The sequence below is a fragment of the Oncorhynchus mykiss genome, chromosome 14 (genome assembly GCF_057628025.1).
Source record: "Oncorhynchus mykiss isolate SJ-2025 chromosome 14, ASM5762802v1, whole genome shotgun sequence".
Lineage (NCBI taxonomy): Eukaryota > Metazoa > Chordata > Actinopteri > Salmoniformes > Salmonidae > Oncorhynchus > Oncorhynchus mykiss.
The window spans coordinates 10,410,075-10,432,937 of record NC_143035.1 but is presented as its reverse complement, the minus strand read 5'-3'; the positions used below and the strand labels follow the sequence as shown (position 1 = coordinate 10,432,937).

Below are 22,863 nucleotides of genomic sequence, written 5' to 3'. Positions count from 1 at the left end.
CACAAGATTAAATCAGAACATCATTGAAAATAATAATATAATTGTCATTATATGAAAAATAATTTTGTAAATCCTTAGGCCTTCTCTGAAGGTGTAGGAGAGCTTGTTCCCCACTGTGTTTAGGTTAGTAATCATTTGTGACGGTTTTCCCCCAGCATGCATTTCTTCACTATTTTGAATGTCTAAATAATGTTCTGAAAGATGGACACAGAAATACTGGACATGTTCAACTCTTATTATGGTGGTGATTTGACAAAGTTTCCTCGTGGTCTTGAATTTGACTATTCTTGAATTACTACTATTTTTCTGGTCTTGACTCGGTCTCGGACCCCTTGTCTCACGCTCGTGCTCCCCCCCTTCCAGTCTTGGTTTTGACTCAGACTTGATTGCTCCGGCCTTGGTCTTGAATTGGTCTCGCTTTAGGTGGTCTCGAACACAACACTGGAACAAGATCAATTGAAGGAAGCTGGGGCAGTTAGAAGGTTGATTCGGTGTCCATTCACACGGCTATCAGAGGAATATATATATATATATGAGTAGATGTTTCACAAAGTGGATGTGTATTTTCAGTGTTGCTAATGGGAGTTGGGTTGTTAATACTCGTGTTTCAGATCTATCAATGCCTTCCTGCTGGTGTACCTGTGTATCCTGGTGAGCAAGGCCCTGGTGTGCACCACGCTCAAGTACGTGTGGCAGAGCCAACCAGGCCAGGAAGAGCCCTGGTACAACCAGAAGACGCAGAAGGAGAAAGATGCCAACCTGGTGAGGCCTTCACTCAGCTAAAAAGACTTTACACAGACACACAGTTTAGCACCGTATAATGCACTCTGCTGACTGTAGTCAGTCTCAAATGCAACTTAATGCCTTATGGTGAGCCTTTTAGGCACATTTCATTGACCCAGAGTCACATTACACCGATGGCTTCTTGCACTGCATTATACGAGTGTGTTTTTTCTCCAAGGGCACTTCAGTTTGTGGAAGTGTGTTTTAACACTGTTCACCCCTCTCTCCCCCAGTACCTAAATATGTTTACTGACTTCCTGTTTTATCTGTGTATTTTAACCACGTTTCACTTTTGTTCCCTCTCTCCCCCAGTACCTGAATATGTTTACTGACTTCCTGTCATTCATGGTGCTGTTCAACTTCATCATTCCCGTGTCCATGTACGTGACGGTGGAGATGCAGAAGTTCCTGGGCTCCTTCTTCATCTCCTGGGACAAGGACTTCTTCGACCCCGAGATCCAGGAAGGGGCTCTGGTCAACACCTCTGACCTCAACGAGGAGCTAGGACAGGTCAGGCTTTAAAGATATGGAACCAATTTAGCGTTGATAAGACCCAAAAGCAGTCTCCCAAAGGAGCTACTTTTCATTGCAGATTCCCACCAAATTGCTGTAGCTAGTTGGCCAGATATCCCCCTGTTTGAATACTTTGATGCATCATTCCTTTCTCCTTTTCTTTAAGTATTCACGTATCTTAAATGACTGGATTTGTGAAAAGCTAGCTATATACTGCAATGGGGAACTCTGTTACCCAGTCATGTTAGATCAGTGATTACCTCAAAGGGAAGAGGGTAAGGGGAGATACATTTCAGTATTCAAATGAGGCTTTAGGTTTATTCGACGTCTAGGGCCTCTCTGCTCTCGGCCCCAGTCTTTGGTGGAGTGATGACCCTAAACCCACATGAACAACATTCCTCAAATGTCAGAATATGAAATGGTCTAACTGGTCGTAATATGCCTTGATTGGCTGTGCCTTCCCAACTCCAACCTCTGTCTCAAACAGGGGAGTTGCAGATCCGTCACGGTTGGTTTGCCCGATGATTACTTCAATTAAAGATGACGCTTGGTAAACTAGATTTATGCGGTGTAACTCTCAGGGATTAATTGCCCATTCTTATTGTTCACAGTTAATTGCGCCAAGTGTTTTTTTTTTTTTTTTTTACGACCCTGGAAGAGTCTCACATGCCTGTCCATTACGCCAATTCTGTTGCAAAATGATTTTTTCCCCCAATAGAAACCCAATTTTTAGTTACATAAACGTTTTGTAACTGTTTGGACTAATGAGTACACCCCTGATTCTCACTGTAGGTCTGAACCTGAAATGTACTGTGCTGGCGCAGATATTTTCTATTCACATTGTCCTCTCCAGCATGGTTCCAGGAACTATGGTAGATGCCTTGGTTTGGCTCTGTAGTCTGGCTCTATGAAAAGTCAGCTGACATTTACTCCTAAGACCTGTTGCACCCTCTACAACCACTGTGAATATTATTTGACCCTGCTGGTTATCTATGAACATCTAGAAGAGCCATCTGGCCTTAATGGCCACGTACTCTTATAATCTCTACCCGGCACAGCCAGAAGATGACTGGCCATCCCTCAGAGCCTGGTTTCTTCCTAGGTTCCTGACTTTCTAGAGTAATTCCTAACCTCCTTGCTTCTACATCTGCATTGCTTGCTGTTTGGGATTTTGGGCTGGGTTTCTGTGTAAGCACTTTGTGACATCTGCTGATGTGGAGAGGGCTTTATAAATACATTTGATTGTGTGAAAAGGGTATTTGTCTGACCCTGCAGTTTCCCATTGTGTCCTCTAGGTGGAGTACGTGTTCACGGACAAGACGGGCACTCTGACCCAGAACAGCATGGAGTTCATCGAGTGCTGCATCGACGGCTTCCAGTACAAGAACCGTGACTCGAGCACCGAGCTGGACGGCTTCTGTGTCACAGATGGACCCGTGAGCATGCTGCAGCAGAAGGCTGGCAGGGTGGGTAAATGACTAGTTATCTGCCCTCCCCCTCATCAATGTGCCAGTCAGGCATGCCAACATATGGGCATCAAATCAGAGGTCACCTGACAGAAGAACAAGTATCGCATGTGACCTAACATAACCTGTGACAGATCCAGTGTGATTAATGGCCATTAGTTTGTACTCTGCATCCCATAGACAGAGGTTGTTAGGTAGTGTAGTAATGTAAACTGTTACTGTGCCATATAAATGTACATACCAAATGGTGTATTCATTCTAACATTCATTGCACACTGTAGAAAAACGTTTTGCAACATAAACAATAGTTTCTTGTTGGAGAAGTTCATCCAGTTTTGCATTTGGTTCTTAATGAATGCACCTCTGGGAAATGGCACACAGTTCAATAAGTAACATGCGTCTGTGTGTTTTCAGGAGGAGGAGGAGCTGTTCCTGCGGGCTCTGTGTCTGTGCCACACGGTGCAGGTCAAGGAGTCTACGGGTCAGGAGGACGGGGTTGGGGACCAGGTGGACGGTGTCCTGGGGCTGGACGGAGAGATGGTCCACCCTGCAGAGCTCAGGGGCTTCATCGCCTCCTCACCCGACGAGGTGGCACTGGTCAAGGGAGCCATGAAGTAAGGGACAGGGCCTGTGCAACTGTTATTCATCAATCAATCAATCCATCACACAAATGAACTTCTATGTGGATTTGGTTTGATTAGTGTGTTGTGTAATCAGTGCGGCTCACTTTCTTGTCTTTGTCGCCATATATAGGTATGGTTTCACATTCCTAGGTATGGAGAGCAAGAACATGAGAGTGATGAACAGAGACAAAGATGTTGAAACGTAAGTCAACAAGTGATGAGTTTTGATTAATGTTAATAACGGATTTGATTTTATCAGTCAACATTCTCCTTTTGATTGACATGGCCATCTGATTTCCCCTTGCAGGTACGAGCTGCTTCATGTGTTGAACTTTGACCCCGTGAGAAGGCGTATGAGCGTAATAGTCCGATCCAAATGCGGTGAGACAGAGATTGAAATGAACCAACAGCTTTTCGTCTATTAGCTTCTAGTTTTGTTTGTAACCCCAGTCCTGACGTGTTCTGGCTGTGTTGGTTGCTCAGGGGACATCATGCTGTTCTGTAAGGGGGCCGACTCCTCCATCTTCCCCCGTGTCAGGCAGGAGGAGGTGGACAGGATACGCATGCACGTGGAGCGTAACGCTACGGTGGGTCTCTGCCCCATCCGCTTCACTAACTTCATGTTTATTCAATTACTTTGTACGTCTGTGCATTTGTCTGTCTCCCAGGAAGGCTACCATTTTTGTTTGTGTGTACATTGATTTAAGATGAATGTTTTACCGTCCTAGTTTATTTTCCAAATGCAACGGGTACATTGAAAGTCTAGATTTCTCACATTTATGAAACGCACAGCGAGAGTGTTTGCTCGTGTTGACTGGTAAGTTACGCCGTGTGCGTTTGTGCCATATCTCAGGAAGGCTACCGGACGCTGTGTGTGGCCTACAAGCTCCTTAGTTCTGAAGAGTACGCCCAGGCAGACGCAGGGCTGAGGGAAGCCAGGCTGGCCCTGGATGACCGAGAGGCAAAACTCATGGCTGTCTACAACCAGGTGGAGACTGGGATGAGCCTGATCGGAGCTACCGCCGTGGAGGACAGGTGGGTGGACAGTCAGCTCAGGGTTAACTCTCAGGCTGTGTCCCAGGTGGCACCCTATGGGCCCTGGTCACAAAGAAGTGCACTGAATAGGGGAATAGGAGCCGTTTTGGACACAGCCATTCTTTCGAGGCGAACAGCTCATTAATGTGCAGAGGTAAAAGTGTGGGTGCGGTGGGAGTTATGTGCATTTGTTTTCTGTTCAATATGTATTCTGTCATTTTGTCAGACACGCGCATTCACTGACTGTCTCACACACTGGCTCTCACTCTGCCTCATCTTTCTGTCTCACTTAGTCATCCCTCTCGCCCCATCGATCATTCTCTCTGACGCACCCCTTATCTTATCTTTTCACTGCAAACTGCCACTCATCATTCACGCTCCCTCTTTCTCTTCCTTCTCTGTCGCCAGGTTGCAGGAGGAGGCAGCAGAGACCATGGAGGCCCTGCAGCGGGCTGGCATGAAGGTGTGGGTTCTTACGGGGGACAAGATGGAGACGGCCAAGTCCACGTGCTACGCCTGTCGCCTATTCCAGAGGGGCACAGAGCTGCTGGAACTGACGGTGCGAACCCTGGAGGACGGCGGGAGGAGGAGAGAAGAGCGCCTGCATGAGGTGCTGTTAGACTACCACAAGAGGTCAGTGCAGGACCCTCCACCGGTTAAGACTAGGGTCACCAGGTCAGTGTTAAGTCTCGGGTTGGAGGTTTTGAAGGAGGGTCATTGGAGTTACTTACAGTACAATGTTACTATTGTTCAATAAAATTAGTTGTAGTAAATTGCTAATCATTGGTAGTAAATTGATGATAATTTGTCATAAAATTATAACAATTGGGAGCAAATTATGTCTTGAACTATTAAATATTTTTGCTCTTGTTTCGATTTGTCACAAGAAAGCTCTGCGTTCTCTTTTTCTCCCAGGAGCTGGACTTCAGCTAAGCAGGACTACGGCTTCATCATAGACGGAGCCACTCTGTCCTTATTGTTCAACTCCTCTCCTGACTCCAGCCACTACAAGAGTCTCTTCCTCCAGATCTGTCAGAACTGTACCACTGTGCTGTGCTGCCGTATGGCTCCCCTACAGAAGGCCCAGGTGAGGCGATGTCATGGGCGCTTGCTGGTAGATTTAACTGTAGATGGCTACAGTAGTTAAAGGTAAACCAGGTTCAGGCCTCACGACAAAAAAATCTGTATTTACCCACATTACACCTGGTAATGATATTACAAATGTCTGAATAGGTTTTGCATCTAGGCATCTTGTTTCGAATGCAGAACCAAGTGGGATTTAATGAACTTTTTTTCCCCCTCACTCTCTTTCCACTCTCTCGTTCCTATATAGATCGTGAACATGGTGAAGAACTCCAAAGGCAGCCCCATCACCCTCTCCATCGGAGATGGAGCCAACGATGTCAGTATGATTCTGGAGGCACACATTGGCATCGGTAAGACGCTGTGATATCGCTATAGATTCAAATGATGAAATGTTTTTAATATTGAAGTTGTTTCAAATTGAAATTGGGCGAGATGTAAAAGTGTGTAATTTCCCTGGTCTTCCGTGTCTCAGGTATAAAGGGTAAAGAGGGTCGCCAGGCAGTGAGGAACAGTGACTATGCCATCCCTAAACTCAAGCACCTGAAGAAACTGTTACTGGGACACGGGCACCTCTACTACGTTCGGATCGCCCACCTGGTGCAATACTTCTTCTACAAGGTAGGGGGCAGCACCGAAATGTAGGCACCGTAACTTACTGTGCTTGTGTTAACTGAGGATCATGAGTATTGGGCACATCAGATGAGGTCAAGGTTCGGTCATTGTTTGGAGCTATAAAACCTAATTCTGTGTTGCTGCCAAAATAAAAAGCATTCGATATGAGGATTATGTGGGAGTAATATGCAGGGATTTTTCTGCCATTTAAATCCTGAGAGGTTTTTTTCGGTAAGCCTAAATCCAAAGAGTGTAAAATAAAGTGTTCATTTTCTGGATGGAAAAACGCTTTGTGTCAAATGAAACAACTAAAACAGATATAAAGTATGTAGAAAAAATAATGGAACTATACATTTTTTGTATAATATAATCTTTGAGAACTAAAAATCACCAAAATAAAAGCTGTACAGTTGGGGTGAATTGAAAATTCCATAAACAATGAATTTAGCAGTACTGATTTTGTTATTATCTTTGAGCAAAATAACACAGAATTAGCCATGGCGAATTGCAGGATAGTAGCTTTAAAACGGCAACATTTTATCTCGGCTCCATGGAGAACTGTGTAGAATTGCAGGACATGGGCGTAAACATGCTAATATTTTACACCACCATGATGGGGGGCCTCTAAAATGTTATCTTGAATTCAGCTGAATAGAGGATGTGAGCAGAGTGGAGTGTGCGTAATTTGACTCTCTGGGCATGTTCTGCCCAGCTTTTTCCATTTCCTTCACCACTGTTCTTTTTAATTAGGTCTATCCTGTAGTATTTATTTATCCTACCCCACCGCTAATGTGCAGAGATGTCGATATGAGTCGACCGAGAAATAGATCACACAGCCTGTGTAATTTGATAGCAAGACAACGAAATGAGCCCAGCAGCAGCATCAGACACGTTTAGGTCTTTTATATAGGCTATTGCAAAAAAAATAAAAAATAAAGAGTAAGTTTGTAACTGTGCTAAAGTTGTCTATCAACTGTAAAATGTTAGCTCAACAGAGCCACAGATGTACAGAGTAAACATTTCTGATGTTGATAAAGGACACTGCTCAAGCCCATGTGATTTAGATGAGACCCAGACACAAGTTCTCGTGCGTTACTTTTTGATGTGTCTAACCTCAGGCTCCTTTCCCCCTCTCACTTGCTTACAGAACCTCTGCTTCATCTTACCTCAGTTCTTGTACCAGTTTTTCTGTGGATCTTCCCAGCAAGTGAGTACTGCACCGTGTCCTGCTGAGGCCCCTCTCCCCTCTCTGAGATTCAAAGATGCTCTAAACATGAAATAGCAGAGGATCCCATTGAATCCCAGCACCTTCTCCAGTCTACAACCATATTCTTTCCCTCTGGTTGACCTGACATCCCCCCTCTCCTGGAGTGGCTGCAGTCTTATATATTTGTGTGTGTGTGTGTGTGTGTGTGTGTGTGTAGTACCAGTCAAAAGCTTGGACACACCCACACCAGGGTTTTTCTTTATTTTTACTATTTTCTACATTGTAGCATAATAGTGAAGACATCAAAACTATGAAATAATAGATATGGAATCCTGTAGTAACCAAAGTTTTAAACATTATATTCTTCAATGCTGTCATCAAGGCAATCTTGGCATTCTCTCAACCAGCTTCATGAGGTAGTCACATGGATTGCATTTCAAGTAACAGGTGTGCCTTGTGGAATGTCTTTCCTTAAAACGTTATGTTCAGAAATCCACAGGAAAGAGCGGTCATGACAACGCAGACGAAAATTCCAAATGGTCTTCATAATGTCCACAGAAACATGTCAAAGTTTTTTTTATAATCATTCCTCAGGTAGTTTTTAAAATATATATTCAATAATATATCAACAGAGTGTGTAGGTTTTTCAATAACAGCGGGAGGAACAATGGCGGCTTTACTCTGTAGCGCAAAAACTCACTCTGAGAGCCCCCACCTATCCACTTACACAATGTGATCTCTCACGCTAATTTTTCTAAATAAAAGCCTGAAACCATGTCTAAAGACTGACACCTTAGGGAAGCCAGAGAGAAAGGAATCTGGTTGATATCCCTTTAAATGGAGGATAGCCATGCATAGGAACAGAAGGGTTTCAAAATAAGAGGCACTTCCTGATTGGATTTTCCTCAGGGTTTCGCCTGCAATATCAGTTCTGTTATACTCACAGACAATATTTTGACAGTTTTGGAAACTTTAGAGTGTTTTCTATCCTAATCTATCAATTACATATTCTAGATCTGGTCCTGAGAAATAGTCCATTTACTTTGGGAATGTTATTTTTCCAAACATAAAAATAGTGCCCCCTAGCTTCAAGAGGTTAATGTGTTTGAGCCAATCAGTTGTGTTGTGACAAGGTATGGGGTGGTATACAGAAGATGGTCTTTTACCAAATAGGGCTAAGTCCATATTATGGCAAGAACAGCTCAAATAAGCAAAGAGAAACGATAGTCCATCATTACTTTAAGACATGAAGGTCAGTCAATATGGAACATTTCAAGAACTTTGAAAGTTTCTTCAAGTGCAGTCACAAAAACCATCAAGCGCTATGATGAAACTGGCTCTCATGAGGACCACCACAGGAAAGGAAGACCCAGAGTTACCTCTGCTGCAGAGGATAAGTTCATTAGAGTTACCAGCCTCAAATTGCAGCCCAAATAAATGCAAGACACAGCTCAATATCAACTGTTTAGAGGAGACAGCGTGAATCAGGCCTTCATGGTCGAATTGCTGCAAAGAAACCACTACTAAAGGACACCAATAAGAATAAGAGACTTGCTTGGGCCAAGAAACACGAGCAATGGACATTAGACTGGTGGAAATCTGTCCTTTGGTCTGATGAGTCCAAATTTGAGATTTTGGATTCTAACCGCCATGTCTTTGTGAGATGCAGAGTAGGTGAACGGATGATCTCTGTATGTGTGGTTCCCGCCGTGAAGCATGGAGGAGGAGTTGTGAAGGTATGATGGTGCTTTGCTGGTGACACTCTCTGTGATTTTATTTAGAATTCAAAGCACACTTAACCAGCATGGCTACCACAGCATTATGCAGCTATACTCCATTCCCGTCTGGGTTGCAGGACTATCATTTGTTTTTCAAAATGACAATGCTCCATCACACCTCCAGGCTGTGTAAGTGCTATTTGACCAAGAAGAATAGGAATGGAGTGCTGCGTCAGATAACCTGGGCTCCACAATCACCCGATTTCAATCCAATTGAGATGGTTTGGGATGAGTTGGACCGCAGAGTGAAGGAAAAGCAGCCAACAATTATGTAGGAACACTTTTTAAGACTGTTGGAAAAGCATTCCAGGTGAAGCTGGTTGAGAGAAGGCAAAAGGGTGGCTACTTTGAAGAATCTAAAATATATTTAAATTTGTTTAATTTTAACACATTTTTGGTTACTACATGAAACACTTGAATGAGTTGTGTGTGTGTGTGTGTGTATATATGGCGTTCATATTACATGCACGTTATGTATACAATATGACTAGTACATTACATAGTACAGCCCTTGGTTACATGGAGTAAGTCTTCGCCATTTTAGGCAATGTATTCATTCCTTTGGCACATGTTTAGCTCTCGCAGGAGAGGGATCTCTTAGTATACACAGCTAACTTCTGATATGTAAACTCTAAGTATCGCTGTTTAAAAGATGCCCCCCAGCTTAGACCTGCTCTCTCAGAACCATCTGTGTGCATATATCAAAGGATGGCTTCGCCATGTAGTCACACAGCAACAGGCTCGACGCTGTAGAGCCCTCTTCCTGTGTTAGGTGGTGGTTGTGTGTTTGTCAACGCGTGTATGCAAGAGTGAGCGCTCTCCTCTCCGTGTAATTAACCCCTGGGTTCCCAATCCACCCCCTCCCACCCGGTCCTTCCCCCGTCCTCCCCAGCCCCTCTACGACGCAGCCTATCTGACGATGTACAACATCTGTTTCACCTCCATGCCTATCCTGGCCTACAGCCTCTTGGAGCAGCACATCTGTATGGAGGTCCTGATGAGCAACGCTACCCTCTACAGGTAGGTCCGGGAACTACACTTCACTCTGCACCTAAATAGAAAAATGCACTAGCTATGCTTCTAGTGTGATAATGACGACACAAGCAAGTGATTTCAACCCTCCGTCTTTGTTCTTTGTGGTCCTCCCTTGCTACCCTCTTTTCTCTCTCTGTCCTTTTCTCTCCTTAGGGACGTAGCAAAGAACGCCATGTTGCGTTGGAGCCCCTTCCTGTACTGGACCCTACTTGGGGTCTACCAGGGCCTCCTGTTCTTCTTTGGGGTCCGCTTTCTCTTTAGTAACCCCGCCCTGCAGGACAATGGCCAGGTGTTTGGGAATTGGTCGTACGGAACAATTGTTTTTACTGTCCTCGTCTTCACCGTCACGCTAAAGGTAAAGCACACTTGAACTTCATAGTGTTATTGAAATACATTTTCAGACCAGTGATACCACCTTTTCTTCTGTTTGTGGTTCTAGCTGGCTATGGACACGCGCCATTGGACGTGGATCAATCACTTTGTCATCTGGGGCTCGCTGGCCTTCTACATGTTCTTCAGCTTCTTCTGGGGTGGGATCATATGGTGAGGACGGGATCATCTGACACATACGTCAATCAGTGTTAGTGGTGGGCTGGAGCAAAAGCCTGCTCGCCGTGTAGTGCTCCTGAACCGTGGATGGTGACCGCTCAATTTGGACTGACCTGTGTGAATGTTGTTAACGCTCTCCCTCCCGCCAGGCCCTTCCTTCGGCAGCAGCGTCTCTACTTTGTGTTTGCTAACATGCTGCGCTCTGTGTCGGCCTGGCTGGTCATCATCCTCCTCGTCCTGCTCAGCCTGCTGCCTGAGATCCTGCTGCTGGTCCTCCGCAAGCCGCGCTGGCCCCACTCTCGACAGGTACGGTACACGCACATCTAGTTCTCGATCTGTGTATCGTTTTGACGTTCAGGGGAAAAACAACTCTTCAAAACACTTCATAGTAGTTTTCCTGTGTTCATATCCTTTCATCATTTCTACAGGCTATGACTTGTCCTTTGTGTCAGATGCTTAGATATTTCTGTTTATGCATTAGAACAGTCTCATAATTGACATTTTGTCCTTGCAAGTAGCCATTTGTGTCTTCTTGAAGATTCGGGGATGCTTGACCGGAGCCCATCGCTCTAAACGTACATTAAAGAGCTCCTCCATAGCGATCTGATTTGTGTTGTGGTCATGGATGGAGATCAGAGGAATAATCTAATTTCTCCCCCTTCTCCCCTGGTATAGTGTGTCCCTTAACTCCCCAAGAGGCAAATTAGTTTTCCTTCAAAGTATTAGTAATGGTGTGATGACTCATAATTTGGTTATTCATTTCACAAGTTATGTGATATTATCACTCAATAGCTTTTTCAACCGACATATCGTCATACAAATCCTTTTTTGTATGGACGATTTTATATGTAAATGTTTGACATTTACATTTACCAATGAACGATACTGAGTAAAAATAAACTTTACATGCGACAATTTCACGATTTTTGCTGAGTTACAGTTCATATAAGGAAATAAATGTAAACAAATTCATTATGCACTAATCTATAGATATCCCATAACTGGCCAGGTTTGCAGCCATGGGTGTGCATGGAAGGGTTTAGGCCCACCCACTTGAGAGCCAGGCCCACCCACTTGAGAGCCAGGCCCACCCACTTGAGAGCCAGGCCCACCCACTTGAGAGCCAGGCCCACCCACTTGAGAGCCAGGCCCACCCACTTGAGAGCCAGGCCCACCCACTTGAGAGCCAGGCCCACCCACTTGAGAGCCAGGCCCAGTTAATCATAATACATTTTTCTCCACAAAAGGGCTTTATTAACAGACAGAAATTTCTGTGATCTTTTATTTCAGCTCATGAAACATGGGACCAACCATGTTGCATTTTATATTTTTGTTCAGTGTAGATAAAGGCGTAGGCCACACACACACACAGATAGATAGATATAGATATATATAGAAAACTTATTTTACTTGCTAGCAGAAACAACCTACAAATAAGTGACATTTTATTACATGACTTTGAACCATAGAAGTGATAGAGTTCCATGGTGCACAAATAACAGAGCACCCAGCAAATGCATATATATATATATATATATATATATATATATATATATATATATATATATATATATATATATTCATTCATTCAGACCAAGAAAAGTTACATTTAGCCCACAATACCAATACACTTCTAATGGCAAGAGTCTAACCTGATACCAATGAGGAACATTGATGAAAGTTCCAGGGCCTCGGCAGCAAAGGCCAAACCTCTTGCCCCACTTATCTTCAATGCTCTGTTTTAATACTTTTGTTCTACTCTTTCTCCCTCTGTCTCACTCCCTTTTTATCGCCTCTTCTGTTTCTCTCTTTCTATCCTGCCTGCTTTGCTGCAGATCAAGCAACGACTTCCTTCGTCGGGAACGTCCACTGTCTTCATGCTGTCGCAGACCGCCAGCACTCACAGCTTCTCCTGGAGTGACTGAGGTCTCTCTCTCTCTCTCTGTATGCTCTTTGCCTCTCTCCTCTCCTCCTATCTATCCTGTCCTGCTTGCCGATTTCTCCCCCCTCCCTCTTCCTGCCTTTAACACGACTCAGGTGGTGTCCTATAACATCCAGCATCCACCCTCCCTTGACAGGTTAGGCCTGATCCTCACACTGTTGCCCATTCTAGAGGTTCCCACTTTAGAACATAGTGATGTTGAAGGGATGCTGCTCTTTTAAGGTTCTAATGACATTGCCCAATGCCCTGCCTTCTCTGTCACTTACCCAGCGTTGTGTTTGGTTTGGTGCTGAGACCATGGCATGTTGGTGCTATGTCTACTTCGGTATGTCCGGGTGCATCGGTCATTGTGTCTTAGCTGCCTGTGTTGCCCCTGTGCCTGCCGTCTCTGCATGCCTGTCCAGGTGAATGCGGCACGCCAACACATGAGGTTAACCTGCATGCCAGTGTGCCCCAGACAACCCCATACCCTGGACCCCCCGCCACAACCACATCCACTACAGAGATGTGTGTGTTGCTCTAAATGTGTGTCTGAAGTCAGAAATATTTGGGAGGCTGCACCAATAATAGCTTAGTTTGGCCTTTATAGAATCAAGATTAACAACACTTAAACAACGAGATCTTCCTAAACATTGACTTGTCCCTCCTGACAAACATTGGGTTGAGGAGAGCGTATTCGCCAGGGAGAGTATGTGTGTTTTAAACTACATTACATTGTCCACTTGCTGTCTTGTAAGTCTCTGTCAGCACCGAGGTGTCATTAGTGTCTCTTGCCTGACCCTTCCAGAAGAAGCCGTTGGTTCAGTCGGGTGAGGGGGAAACCCAGTCTTCAGCCAGGCCCCTGCTAATGCGAACCTTTTCAGACGAGTCCAATACTATCCTATGAACAGGTACCAGCCCCAACTCTGCGGCCTAGGTAAACCAATCAGATAACCCCCAAAACAAACCCTTTAGCAGCCTATATCTGCCGGGGCCCATTACCCCTTAACAGTAACCAGAATCCAGTATTCTACTCCAAATCCTGCTTTCTGTGCCTTCAAGAAGGAGGATCCTTTAAGAACTCGGTTCAGCCCTCTATCACTTACCATAACCCATACTTCCTGTGTGGTGAACTCTTGTTGGCTGAAAAGTGTGTTCGTCATAATGTCTGCTTCATATTTTGTTTGTGATATGTGTACATACAGGTAACTGCCAAAATAAAGGAAACACTTCAGTAAACGAGGGATACAAAGTATAATGAAAGCAGGCGCTTCCGCACAGGTGTGGTTCCTGAGTTAATTAAGCAATTAACATCCCATCATGCTTAGGGTCAGGTATAAAAATTCAGTTATCCATTATTTTTGCTACCATGGCCAGAAAAGATCTCTGTGACTTGTAAAGATGGGTCTCAAAGAAGCATAGGGGGTTTACACACACTGTGTGTGTGCTGAGAGATTACTTTTTTTAAAGGAGCATAGGGGGTTTACACACACTGTGTGTGTGCTGAGAGATTACTTTTTTTAAAGGAGCATAGGGGGTTTACACACACTGTGTGTGCTGAGAGATTACTTTTTTTAAAGGAGCATAGGGGGTTTACACACACTGTGTGTGTGCTGAGAGATTACTTTTTTTAAAGGAGCATAGGTGGTTTACACACACTGTGTGTGCTGAGAGATTACCTTTTTAAAAGGAGCATAGGGGGTTTACACACACTGTGTGTGCTGAGAGATTACTTTTTTTAAAGGAGCATAGGGGGTTTACACACACTGTGTGTGTGCTGAGAGATTACTTTTTTTAAAGGAGCATAGGGGGTTTACACACACTGTGTGTGTGCTGAGAGATTACTTTTTTTAAAGGAGCATAGGGGGTTTACACACACTGTGTGCTGAGAGATTACTTTTTTTAAAGGAGCATAGGTGGTTTACACACACTGTGTGTGCTGAGAGATTACTTTTTTTAAAGGAGCATAGGGGGTTTACACACACTGTGTGTGCTGAGAGATTACTTTTTTTAAAGGAGCATAGGGGGTTTACACACACTGTGTGTGCTGAGAGATTACTTTTTTTAAAGGAGCATAGGGGGTTTACACACACTGTGTGTGCTGAGAGATTACTTTTTTTAAAGGAGCATAGGTGGTTTACACACACTGTGTGTGCTGAGAGATTACTTTTTTTAAAGGAGCATAGGGGGTTTACACACACTGTGTGTGCTGAGAGATTACTTTTTTTAAAGGAGCATAGGGGGTTTACACACACTGTGTGTGTGCTGAGAGATTACTTTTTTAAAGGAGCATAGGTGGTTTACACACACTGTGTGTGCTGAGAGATTACTTTTTTTAAAGGAGCATAGGTGGTTTACACACACTGTGTGTGCTGAGAGATTACTTTTTTTAAAGGAGCATAGGGGGTTTACACACACTGTGTGTGCTGAGAGATTACCTTTTTAAAAGGTTTTGTTAGATTTAAATAAACCGGTTTTCGGTTTCAAACATTTTATTTTTTACATGAAATGCACTGTGGGTTGAACGCTTTAACAACACAGAAGAAAACCATTAATCAATGCCCCATGATGGTAGTGACTGCCATTTACAGTTTCAACCATTTATTCACATGATTTTATTATTTCATTCCAAGTCATCTTATCCTTATGCACTTTTTTAGTAGGTCTTCAAAGTAAATAAGGCAAACTTTTATGACTGCTGAATACCAACTATCACACTTGGATCATATATTTTCAGGTAGAGACGCCTCGCAAAGCAACTGCTCTCTGTCCCCCTCAATCAAGCATTCTTCTGTCTCTTCTCTCCATGTCTGCCCCTCACTATTTTTTAACCTTTATTTAACTAGGCAAGTCAGTTAAGAACAAATTGTTATTTTCATTGACGGCCTAGGAACAGTGGGTTAACTGCCTTGTTCAAGGGCAGAACCACATATTTTTACCTTGTCAGCTCAGGGATTTGATCTTGCAACCTTTTGGTTACTAGCCCAACGCTCTAACCACTAGGCTACCCTGCCGCCCCTAACCGGATGTAGCAGGCGTAAAATAAACACAGACCGGACACGTAGGCACAATGGATTGTGGTCATTGTAGTTAATTATCACGTTTTCTGCTCTAAACTATTTAGAATATTGGCTTGTTGGAAACTACAACTCCCTACTACGTCGCACAGTTTGGGCGTGATCGGATTAATCTCTAGAGAAACTGCAAAATCTTGACATTGAGCTCACAGGAAAAACTTTTTTTTTAACTGACATTAGTCAATTAGTTTGAAAACCAAAAAAGAACCAACATTTCAGATAATCGCTCAGCATGTCTGTCACCATATCTCTACCCAATTGAACACTTATGGAAGATTCAGGAGCGGCGTCTGAGACCAGTGTTTTCCAACATCAAACCTCAAATTATGGAATTTCTCATGGAAGAATGGTGTCCCATCCCTCCAATAGATTTTAAAGTGTCTGGAACTCTATGCCAGGGATGGAACTGTGTCTGGGTCTCAACAAGTTAGAATACACAAGGTGCCATTTCAAAATTGGTTGTGCATCAGCAGTAAGTCCCTGATTAGTCAGTCAGTTAGCCCATGTCAGCAATTTTTTTGGGGGATTGCTAAATTGGTTTTGTTGCCAGCTACCTAAACTTGTTATCATGGTCGAATTACCTGCTGGGGGGGACCCCATTGATTTTGTTCGTCAGTCTCACTATGAAATAAGATTAAAAACTGCTAACGTTTCTCACTAAAATGTGTTGCTCACAGTGGATTTGGGGTCACAGACTCCCGAGCAACCGCAACCCCTCATGATGAGTTGATATGTTTTTGTCCCCCGCCCCATGAAAGTTGCCCATCCCTGATCTGTGTCGAGGCACATTGAAGCTGTTCTGATGGCTCGTAGAGGCCCAATGCCCTATGAAGACACTGGTGTGTCCTTTTAATTGTTGCAGTTACCTGTACATGCTGTACATGCTGTACGTCCTTATGGACAAAGTTAACTCAAAAGATTTAGATTAACATTCAACTGACTGAATGTTAAAGGCGTCGCCAGGACAATGATGAATGCTCCTTTCAGCCTCCAAGTAGACGAACTGCTCATTGTGTCCTTGCATGTGCTCTTTTTAATGATTTCATGTTACCTTTTTGAAATAAAGTATCAAGTCTCCCGTGGATGGGGATTCGTCTGTGTCATCAGTTTGTGTGCATGTTAAAAGGGTGAATGAGTAATTCTGTTTTTGTTTTTTCTTTCGGCTCCATATATGTAATAAACATTGCAGACCTCGTCATCTGCCATTTTTATTTCTCCCCTCATGGCGTTGTCATTTGGTGGTTGTATTTTTTATTTTTTTTACATGCAATAACATGCTTGTGTGTCACTGGCGCCTCGTGTTTTTTCATTTGCAAGTACTTCATTTTAAGTGGCGACTATCGAGCTTAGCTGACTGCATGCGTTATGCCATTGCTTTGCCAGGTATATTAAATGTTGCGGTTACTACGACAACGAACTGACCGTCATCTGAGGGGTTGGGTTCCATTTATTGGAATGGCAGTGAAGTGTTAACACCAGGCTTTACGCTCCCATCCCTCATCTTCATTTAACCTGTTTATCTGTTCTTCCCAGCCTTCAGAGGACAGACTCCTACAGACATCCAGGTAAAATAAGGGGCTAATCTCGCATGTCTAACCCCTCGGTTATTGCTCATGGTCATGGGTGTCTTGGGTTCCCCTCACTTCACCAGAATCCTGGTTGATGATCACGTTCAATCAGAGCAAATGACATTTAATGATAGATTCCAGCTGATCTCTGTTTTCAGGGGAGGTGTGTCCAATCAATGTTGTCTGGGGGTATGTTGTCAATTCTACCCGGGGGGGGTCATCCTATCCTATCCTATCCTTTTCTTTTATTGCTGTCGGTGTCATGGTGTGGCTGGGTCTTGCCACCATCCAGTGGTTGGCAGGAGCAGGTTTCTGTTTATAGAGGTGGACTAACTTCTGTGTGTGTGTGTTTTGTATGTCCTCTCCAGATCGCTGCCGTCACGCCCTTGTCCTACAAGCACCTGAAGGAGCGGGAGTAAAGGGCACAAAGGAGGATCAACTACCCTGCGGCCACCGTCTTTCAGGAGGCCATGGCACTCTGGCTGCCTGATCTTTTGCCTGATCTAAAAAGAAAATGGGAAAACAACGTAGTAGAAATGATAAAAGACCCAGGGATGACTCCAGCAGTGTTTTGAGTACCTCTGTTCCCCTGCTCCCTCCGTCCTTCCTCTTCCTATTTCCCTCTGCATGTCTGCAGTGCAGATTGCTGCACCACTGGCCCATGCAGCACAGGCCATTTTTACCACGTTTTAACTGGACTGTGAGTTTCCGGAGGTTATTTTTCTTTTCTATGAATACTACCGGGGGGGGGGGGTGCGTGCGTACATGGCTGCCTTGTCAGAGGTACTCCTACGGTCGGCTGTGTTCTAACATGCAGCCACACCTCCACTGTCCCAGAATGATTCATCTGCATGAAACTAAGTAGGCCTCATGAATGCCACATTCCACTTGTTATTTATATTTTTCTGCAAGGTTTGTCTTTTTTTTTTTTTAAAGCAAATGTCACTCACTTTCTGAAACTAAAATTCCACTGCTCCAGATCCAAATCATAGTTTAGAAGTTGCATGATTCCAATCCAGTCAAGTCCAACGCAAAGAGAGCATATTCACTCAGTGCAGACTGCACTGAACACGGGTTACTGGAGATCTTCAAAATGTCCTTGAATACTGTGTTTAGAGCACAACCCCCTGCTGGGTTAAGTCTCTATTTTCCCATCTCCCCAAAGAGTGTGGTGAATCAAAATGACTGGTAATGAGTTGTGCTTGCCAACATTTCTACCTGGTTCGGTGTTTGTAGCATGACTTGAATCTTCCCACCTTAAGGCCGGTGATCGTTTAAGAAAATCCCAAATGTATTGAAAATGAATATATGTGCTGTATATCGCTTAACCTGTTTGAATATCTAAAGCTTGATGCCAAAAATGTGTCTGAGCTGGGGAGATGCAAGTGTCATGCCCAGCGCCATCCAAATGATTGCAATGTTGCTGAGTGGGTGTGTGTGTGCCCAGCAGCACAATTGTACTGGATGGGAATCATGGCCTCAAAGCAACGTGTGTGTGTTACATTGAGACACGTTTAACCAGAATACCTGGATCTACCTTGTACATTTAGCATGTGGTTGTCATGACCTGTCCTCTAAAGGACTTCAGGAGTTCTGTGGAGCGCACACACATGCACTAAAAGCCTAAAATTAGTGATACATGTCCCATTACCAGTTAGTGTTGTTTGTCAAAGGTGGGCTGATGTTGGTGGGTAAAGATCCCAACTTCAGACTTCCTCTTTCTTGCCACCATAGGTAATGCCACTGAGGCTTTCTACCCACCTGCTACCATAGATGTTCATGGATCTCCATTTACTATGTCTGAGATGGGTTTCTTACAGAAAGATGGTTCTGACTTCTAGCGTTAGTGCTTCAGACATTCCATTTCTACATGCTATGATTTGAATCACTTTTAGACACTATATGGGAAGATGTTTTGGAACATGTGAAATATTTATTGTTCCGTGCAATTTTTACTCACAAATTGTATATTTTTATTACGTGAATCTTTTTTTGTTGTTGTAGCGAATGATCAGCTTCGTGATTCTTCAGTATGCCTGTGTTACTTCAGACCAGATGTGTGCCCAGTGCTAACCCATATCATCTGTATCTCTCACACACACACACACACACCCTGCAGGTATATCCTACCTTACACCTCTACTATATCCTCTCCCTCCACCGATCTGGTAGCAGGTCAGATCACAGAGCACCGGTTAGATCAGTTCAGTCATATCCAGGCGAGGAATGGAGCTTCTTCTATGTTTGCCACAGAGGGATATGCCTGGGAGTAGGTGCCCTGTTGGCACCTCTTTAGTCTCTTACAAAATGCCATAATAGGTCCTGTACAGCCCTCATGTAGCTATTGCAATATCTCCTCATATGATGATTAGCATCACTGATGGTTGTAGTTCCTAAGCTGAGTATCCTTAGTCCAGATGGGCTCCATTCCAGCTCCTTAGTGGTTGGAGATACTGTAATAGCTACATGAGGGCTGTACATGACCTGTGACATACTGAGCATGTGGCAGAATTCAAGACATGGCTCCCATGCCAAATGTGATTTACCGTACTTCCATCAACTTCTTTTTTTTATTTTGACCTTTTATTTAACTAGGCAAGTCGGTTAAGAACAAATTCTTATCTTCAATGACAGCTTAGGAACAGTGGGTTACCTGCCTGTATCACATACTGTACCATCTTGTGGAGGAGAAAATGATATATTTACCTTGACTTCAAGGGTCTAGAGTTTCCAGAGGGTTGTAATACGGGGAACTCTTTGTAACGTTTCCTTTTGAAACAGTAAAGCTATGAGGAGTATGGACCGCTCAGACTAACGTGAAGATGCCGTTGAACTTTCACCTACCTGGGCTCTGTGTCCTAGGTCAGCGGGTAGGTGGAGGACTTTCTGTATGTTTTAAAAAAACAAACCTTTAACATTACATCAGAGATGCTATTTTAAAATGCTTTTTAAAAAGTATTGGATACTCATGTTTTGCCTGACAAAATATGTAAAAAAATTGATTGTATTTTAAATGCAACCTTTTTCCAGCCACTTTTTTTGTAAGAATAATCAAAACGTCCAAAAAAAAGCACGAGAGGCTGGGTGAATGTGGAGAATAACCCTGTCCGCGGGTGACTGCTGTGGTGGGGTGCCTTAGGTTCAGACGGGCACAGAATGGGCACTTCACATCTGGCCCCTCAGTCTCCAGCCTAGGCACTCTGAACCTCCGATCTGAATGTACCACTTTAAGACCAGTATGTTCAACAGTTTTTCTGCAATAAAAACACTGTTTTGAAAACTTGTTCTGTTTTTATTAATGAATTTGTGGTATGTTAGTCATCTTGTGTATCAGCAAGCATACGAAGATGGGTCTGTTGGGGGTTGTGCATGGCCAGACTAAGCAGATACTCTGTGGTAATGAGGTAGATGAGAGGCTTAACTGGAACAACCGTGCTGCGGCTGAAGGCTAGAGCCCCAAGGTAGAGTTCAGACCACTGCCAACTGCACCCCGCCACTCAACCTGCCACCACAGCACATCCTCCGTGAGAAACCTACTCTGAGTTTTTTTTGTATAATTGCGTGTACTGTACTCCCTCTGTGGACCTGTGTACAATGTGTGCCTGAGTCCTGGTCGGTTGAGGGGAGATGTAGGGATGAGTGAAGCGCTGTCATTATGTGCACAATGACCCCTGTTCATGTTCCTGTGTCTTTTGATTGAATGTGTGCACTTGCATGGGCAGAACAATTTGTTGGCTTAGCGCAAGGGAGAAAAATGTGCTGTTTACTATGCCTCGATTGACGCGTTAACGTGTAGCGCATGGTTCTGTGTGTGTATCAGAAGGTTAAGTAGGAGGGCGCATTAAAAGTATCAGGTTCCACCTCAAAAAGCACGAGAATTCGACATCCGTCATCTCAGATTGATCTGAAATTGTTTGTTAGATACAGATAAGATTAGCATTCCTGCAACATTATTTTGTTGAAATACAGCATTATTTGATCTATGATAAATTAAGCTAATCTATTGCATCTGAAATCCTGCAATGCCCACATCCTGCAATGCTCAAGAAAGCATTTATACATGCCCGTCTGAAGTTTGCCCATGAACATCTGAATGATTCAGAGGGCAACTGGGTGAAAGTGTTGTGGTCATGCGAGACCAAAATGGAGGTCTTTGGCTCAACTTGCCGTGTTTGGAGGAGGAGGAATCCTGCCTATGACCCCAAGAACACCATCCCCACCGTCAAACATGGAGGTGGAAACATGCTTTGGGGGTGTTTTTCTGCTAAGGGGACAGGACAACTTCACCGCATCAAAGGGACGATGGACGGAACCATGTAACGTCAAATCTTGGGTAAGAACCACCTTCCCTCAGCCAGGGCATTGAAAATGGGTCGTGGATTGGTATTCCAGCATGACAATGACCCAAACCACACGACCAAGGCAACAAAGGAGTGGCTCATTAAGGTCCTGGAGTAGCCTAGACAGTCTCCAGAACATAATCCCATAGAAAATCTGTGGAGGGAGCTGAAGGTTCGAGTTGCCAAACGTCAGCTTCGAAACCTTCATGACTTGGAGAAGATCTGCAAAGAGGAGTGGGACAAAATCCCTCCTGAAATGTGTGCAAACTTGGTGGCCAACTACAAGAAACGTCTGACCTCTATGGCAAAACCCTTGTTGGCAATCACAAAGTACTAAATCATGTTTTGTAGAGGGGTCAAATACTTATTTCCCTCATTAAAATGCAAATCAATTTATAACATTTTTGACATGTTTTTCTATATATTTTTTTTGTTATTCTGTCTCTCACTGTTCAAATAAACCTACCATTACATTAATAGACGGATCATTTCTTTGTCATTGGGCAAACGTACAAAAGCAGCAGGGGATCAAATACTTTTTCCACTCACTGTAACATTGAGGGGGATTCTTAAAATGTATCACTTAATAGCAAGAACAGCACCATCTAGTGGTCAGAACTTGGTATGATCAGGATGTAGGATGGGACATTAACCTAAAAGCAATGACTAATTTCTCTGAACAGTGGGGAGAAAAAAACATCACGGAGAATACATTACATAGGATGAAGAAACAATGCTCTGAACCGCAGCTCCATGCTACTTGTCAGCCATAGAGAACAGATACTCTATACTCGTTGTTGGGTTTGGTGTGGGGGTTCCGTGGGTGGTGTTTGACCATTTGTTTTGGATTCCTCATGTCTTACTCATTGTTAGAAAAAAGTTCAGTTCAAATCAGATGTAAGGTACTATATTTATTAAATTAGTCCATTACATTTAAAATGGCCAATTTGGTTACAATCAATTACCTTGATGTTTCAGAGATCAAATTATATTTGAACAAAACAATGTTGCAGAAATGCTAATTTTTCTAACCATAGAAGACCATTTCAGAACAATCTGGGATGGTCGGTGTCATGGCTTGCTGAAATGACATGGAATGACTCTAGTGTCCGATAGCCCAGCATGATGCTGTATGCATTAGGTCAGCTATTCAGTGCTGTGCGGCATCAGCCCACAATCTGCTACAGGAATCTAATGGCCACTAAGATGAAGAAAACAGAAAGGAGGAGTCTTAAGCGAGCGAGAAAGTTGGGAGGGAGTTGGCAGTGTG

The 22,863-nt window shown here is 43.7% G+C and overlaps 1 protein-coding gene across 18 annotated transcripts in view; it reads left to right on the top strand.

The window, feature by feature from the left end:
* The window catches only part of LOC110488757 (phospholipid-transporting ATPase 11C), a 74,961-nt gene extending 54,428 nt beyond the window's left edge, over positions 1–20,533 (top strand). For 3 of the 18 annotated variants that reach the window (XR_005035919.2, XR_016486277.1, XR_016486275.1), the window contains 20 exons: positions 612–762; positions 1,096–1,293; positions 2,592–2,762; positions 3,177–3,376; positions 3,516–3,587; positions 3,693–3,766; positions 3,869–3,972; positions 4,239–4,420; positions 4,829–5,053; positions 5,336–5,507; positions 5,754–5,856; positions 5,979–6,124; positions 7,266–7,325; positions 9,996–10,123; positions 10,292–10,493; positions 10,578–10,681; positions 10,837–10,993; positions 13,417–13,545; positions 17,219–17,250; positions 17,622–20,533. Coding sequence is in view for 12 of the 18 variants with exons in the window: in XM_036942907.2 (XP_036798802.1) it covers positions 612–762; positions 1,096–1,293; positions 2,592–2,762; positions 3,177–3,376; positions 3,516–3,587; positions 3,693–3,766; positions 3,869–3,972; positions 4,239–4,420; positions 4,829–5,095; positions 5,336–5,507; positions 5,754–5,856; positions 5,979–6,124; positions 7,266–7,325; positions 9,996–10,123; positions 10,292–10,493; positions 10,578–10,681; positions 10,837–10,993; positions 13,417–13,515 (2,590 nt within the window). In the remaining 6 variants the exon portion in view is untranslated. Of the gene's footprint in view, positions 1–611; positions 763–1,095; positions 1,294–2,591; positions 2,763–3,176; positions 3,377–3,515; positions 3,588–3,692; positions 3,767–3,868; positions 3,973–4,238; positions 4,421–4,828; positions 5,096–5,335; positions 5,508–5,753; positions 5,857–5,978; positions 6,125–7,265; positions 7,326–9,995; positions 10,124–10,291; positions 10,494–10,577; positions 10,682–10,836; positions 10,994–13,416; positions 13,546–17,218; positions 17,251–17,621 lie in introns of all 18 variants that reach the window. The other 15 variants (XR_005035917.2, XR_005035918.2, XR_016486276.1 and 12 more) reach the window with 10 other exon arrangements.
* Positions 20,534–22,863: the final 2,330 nt, after the last annotated feature.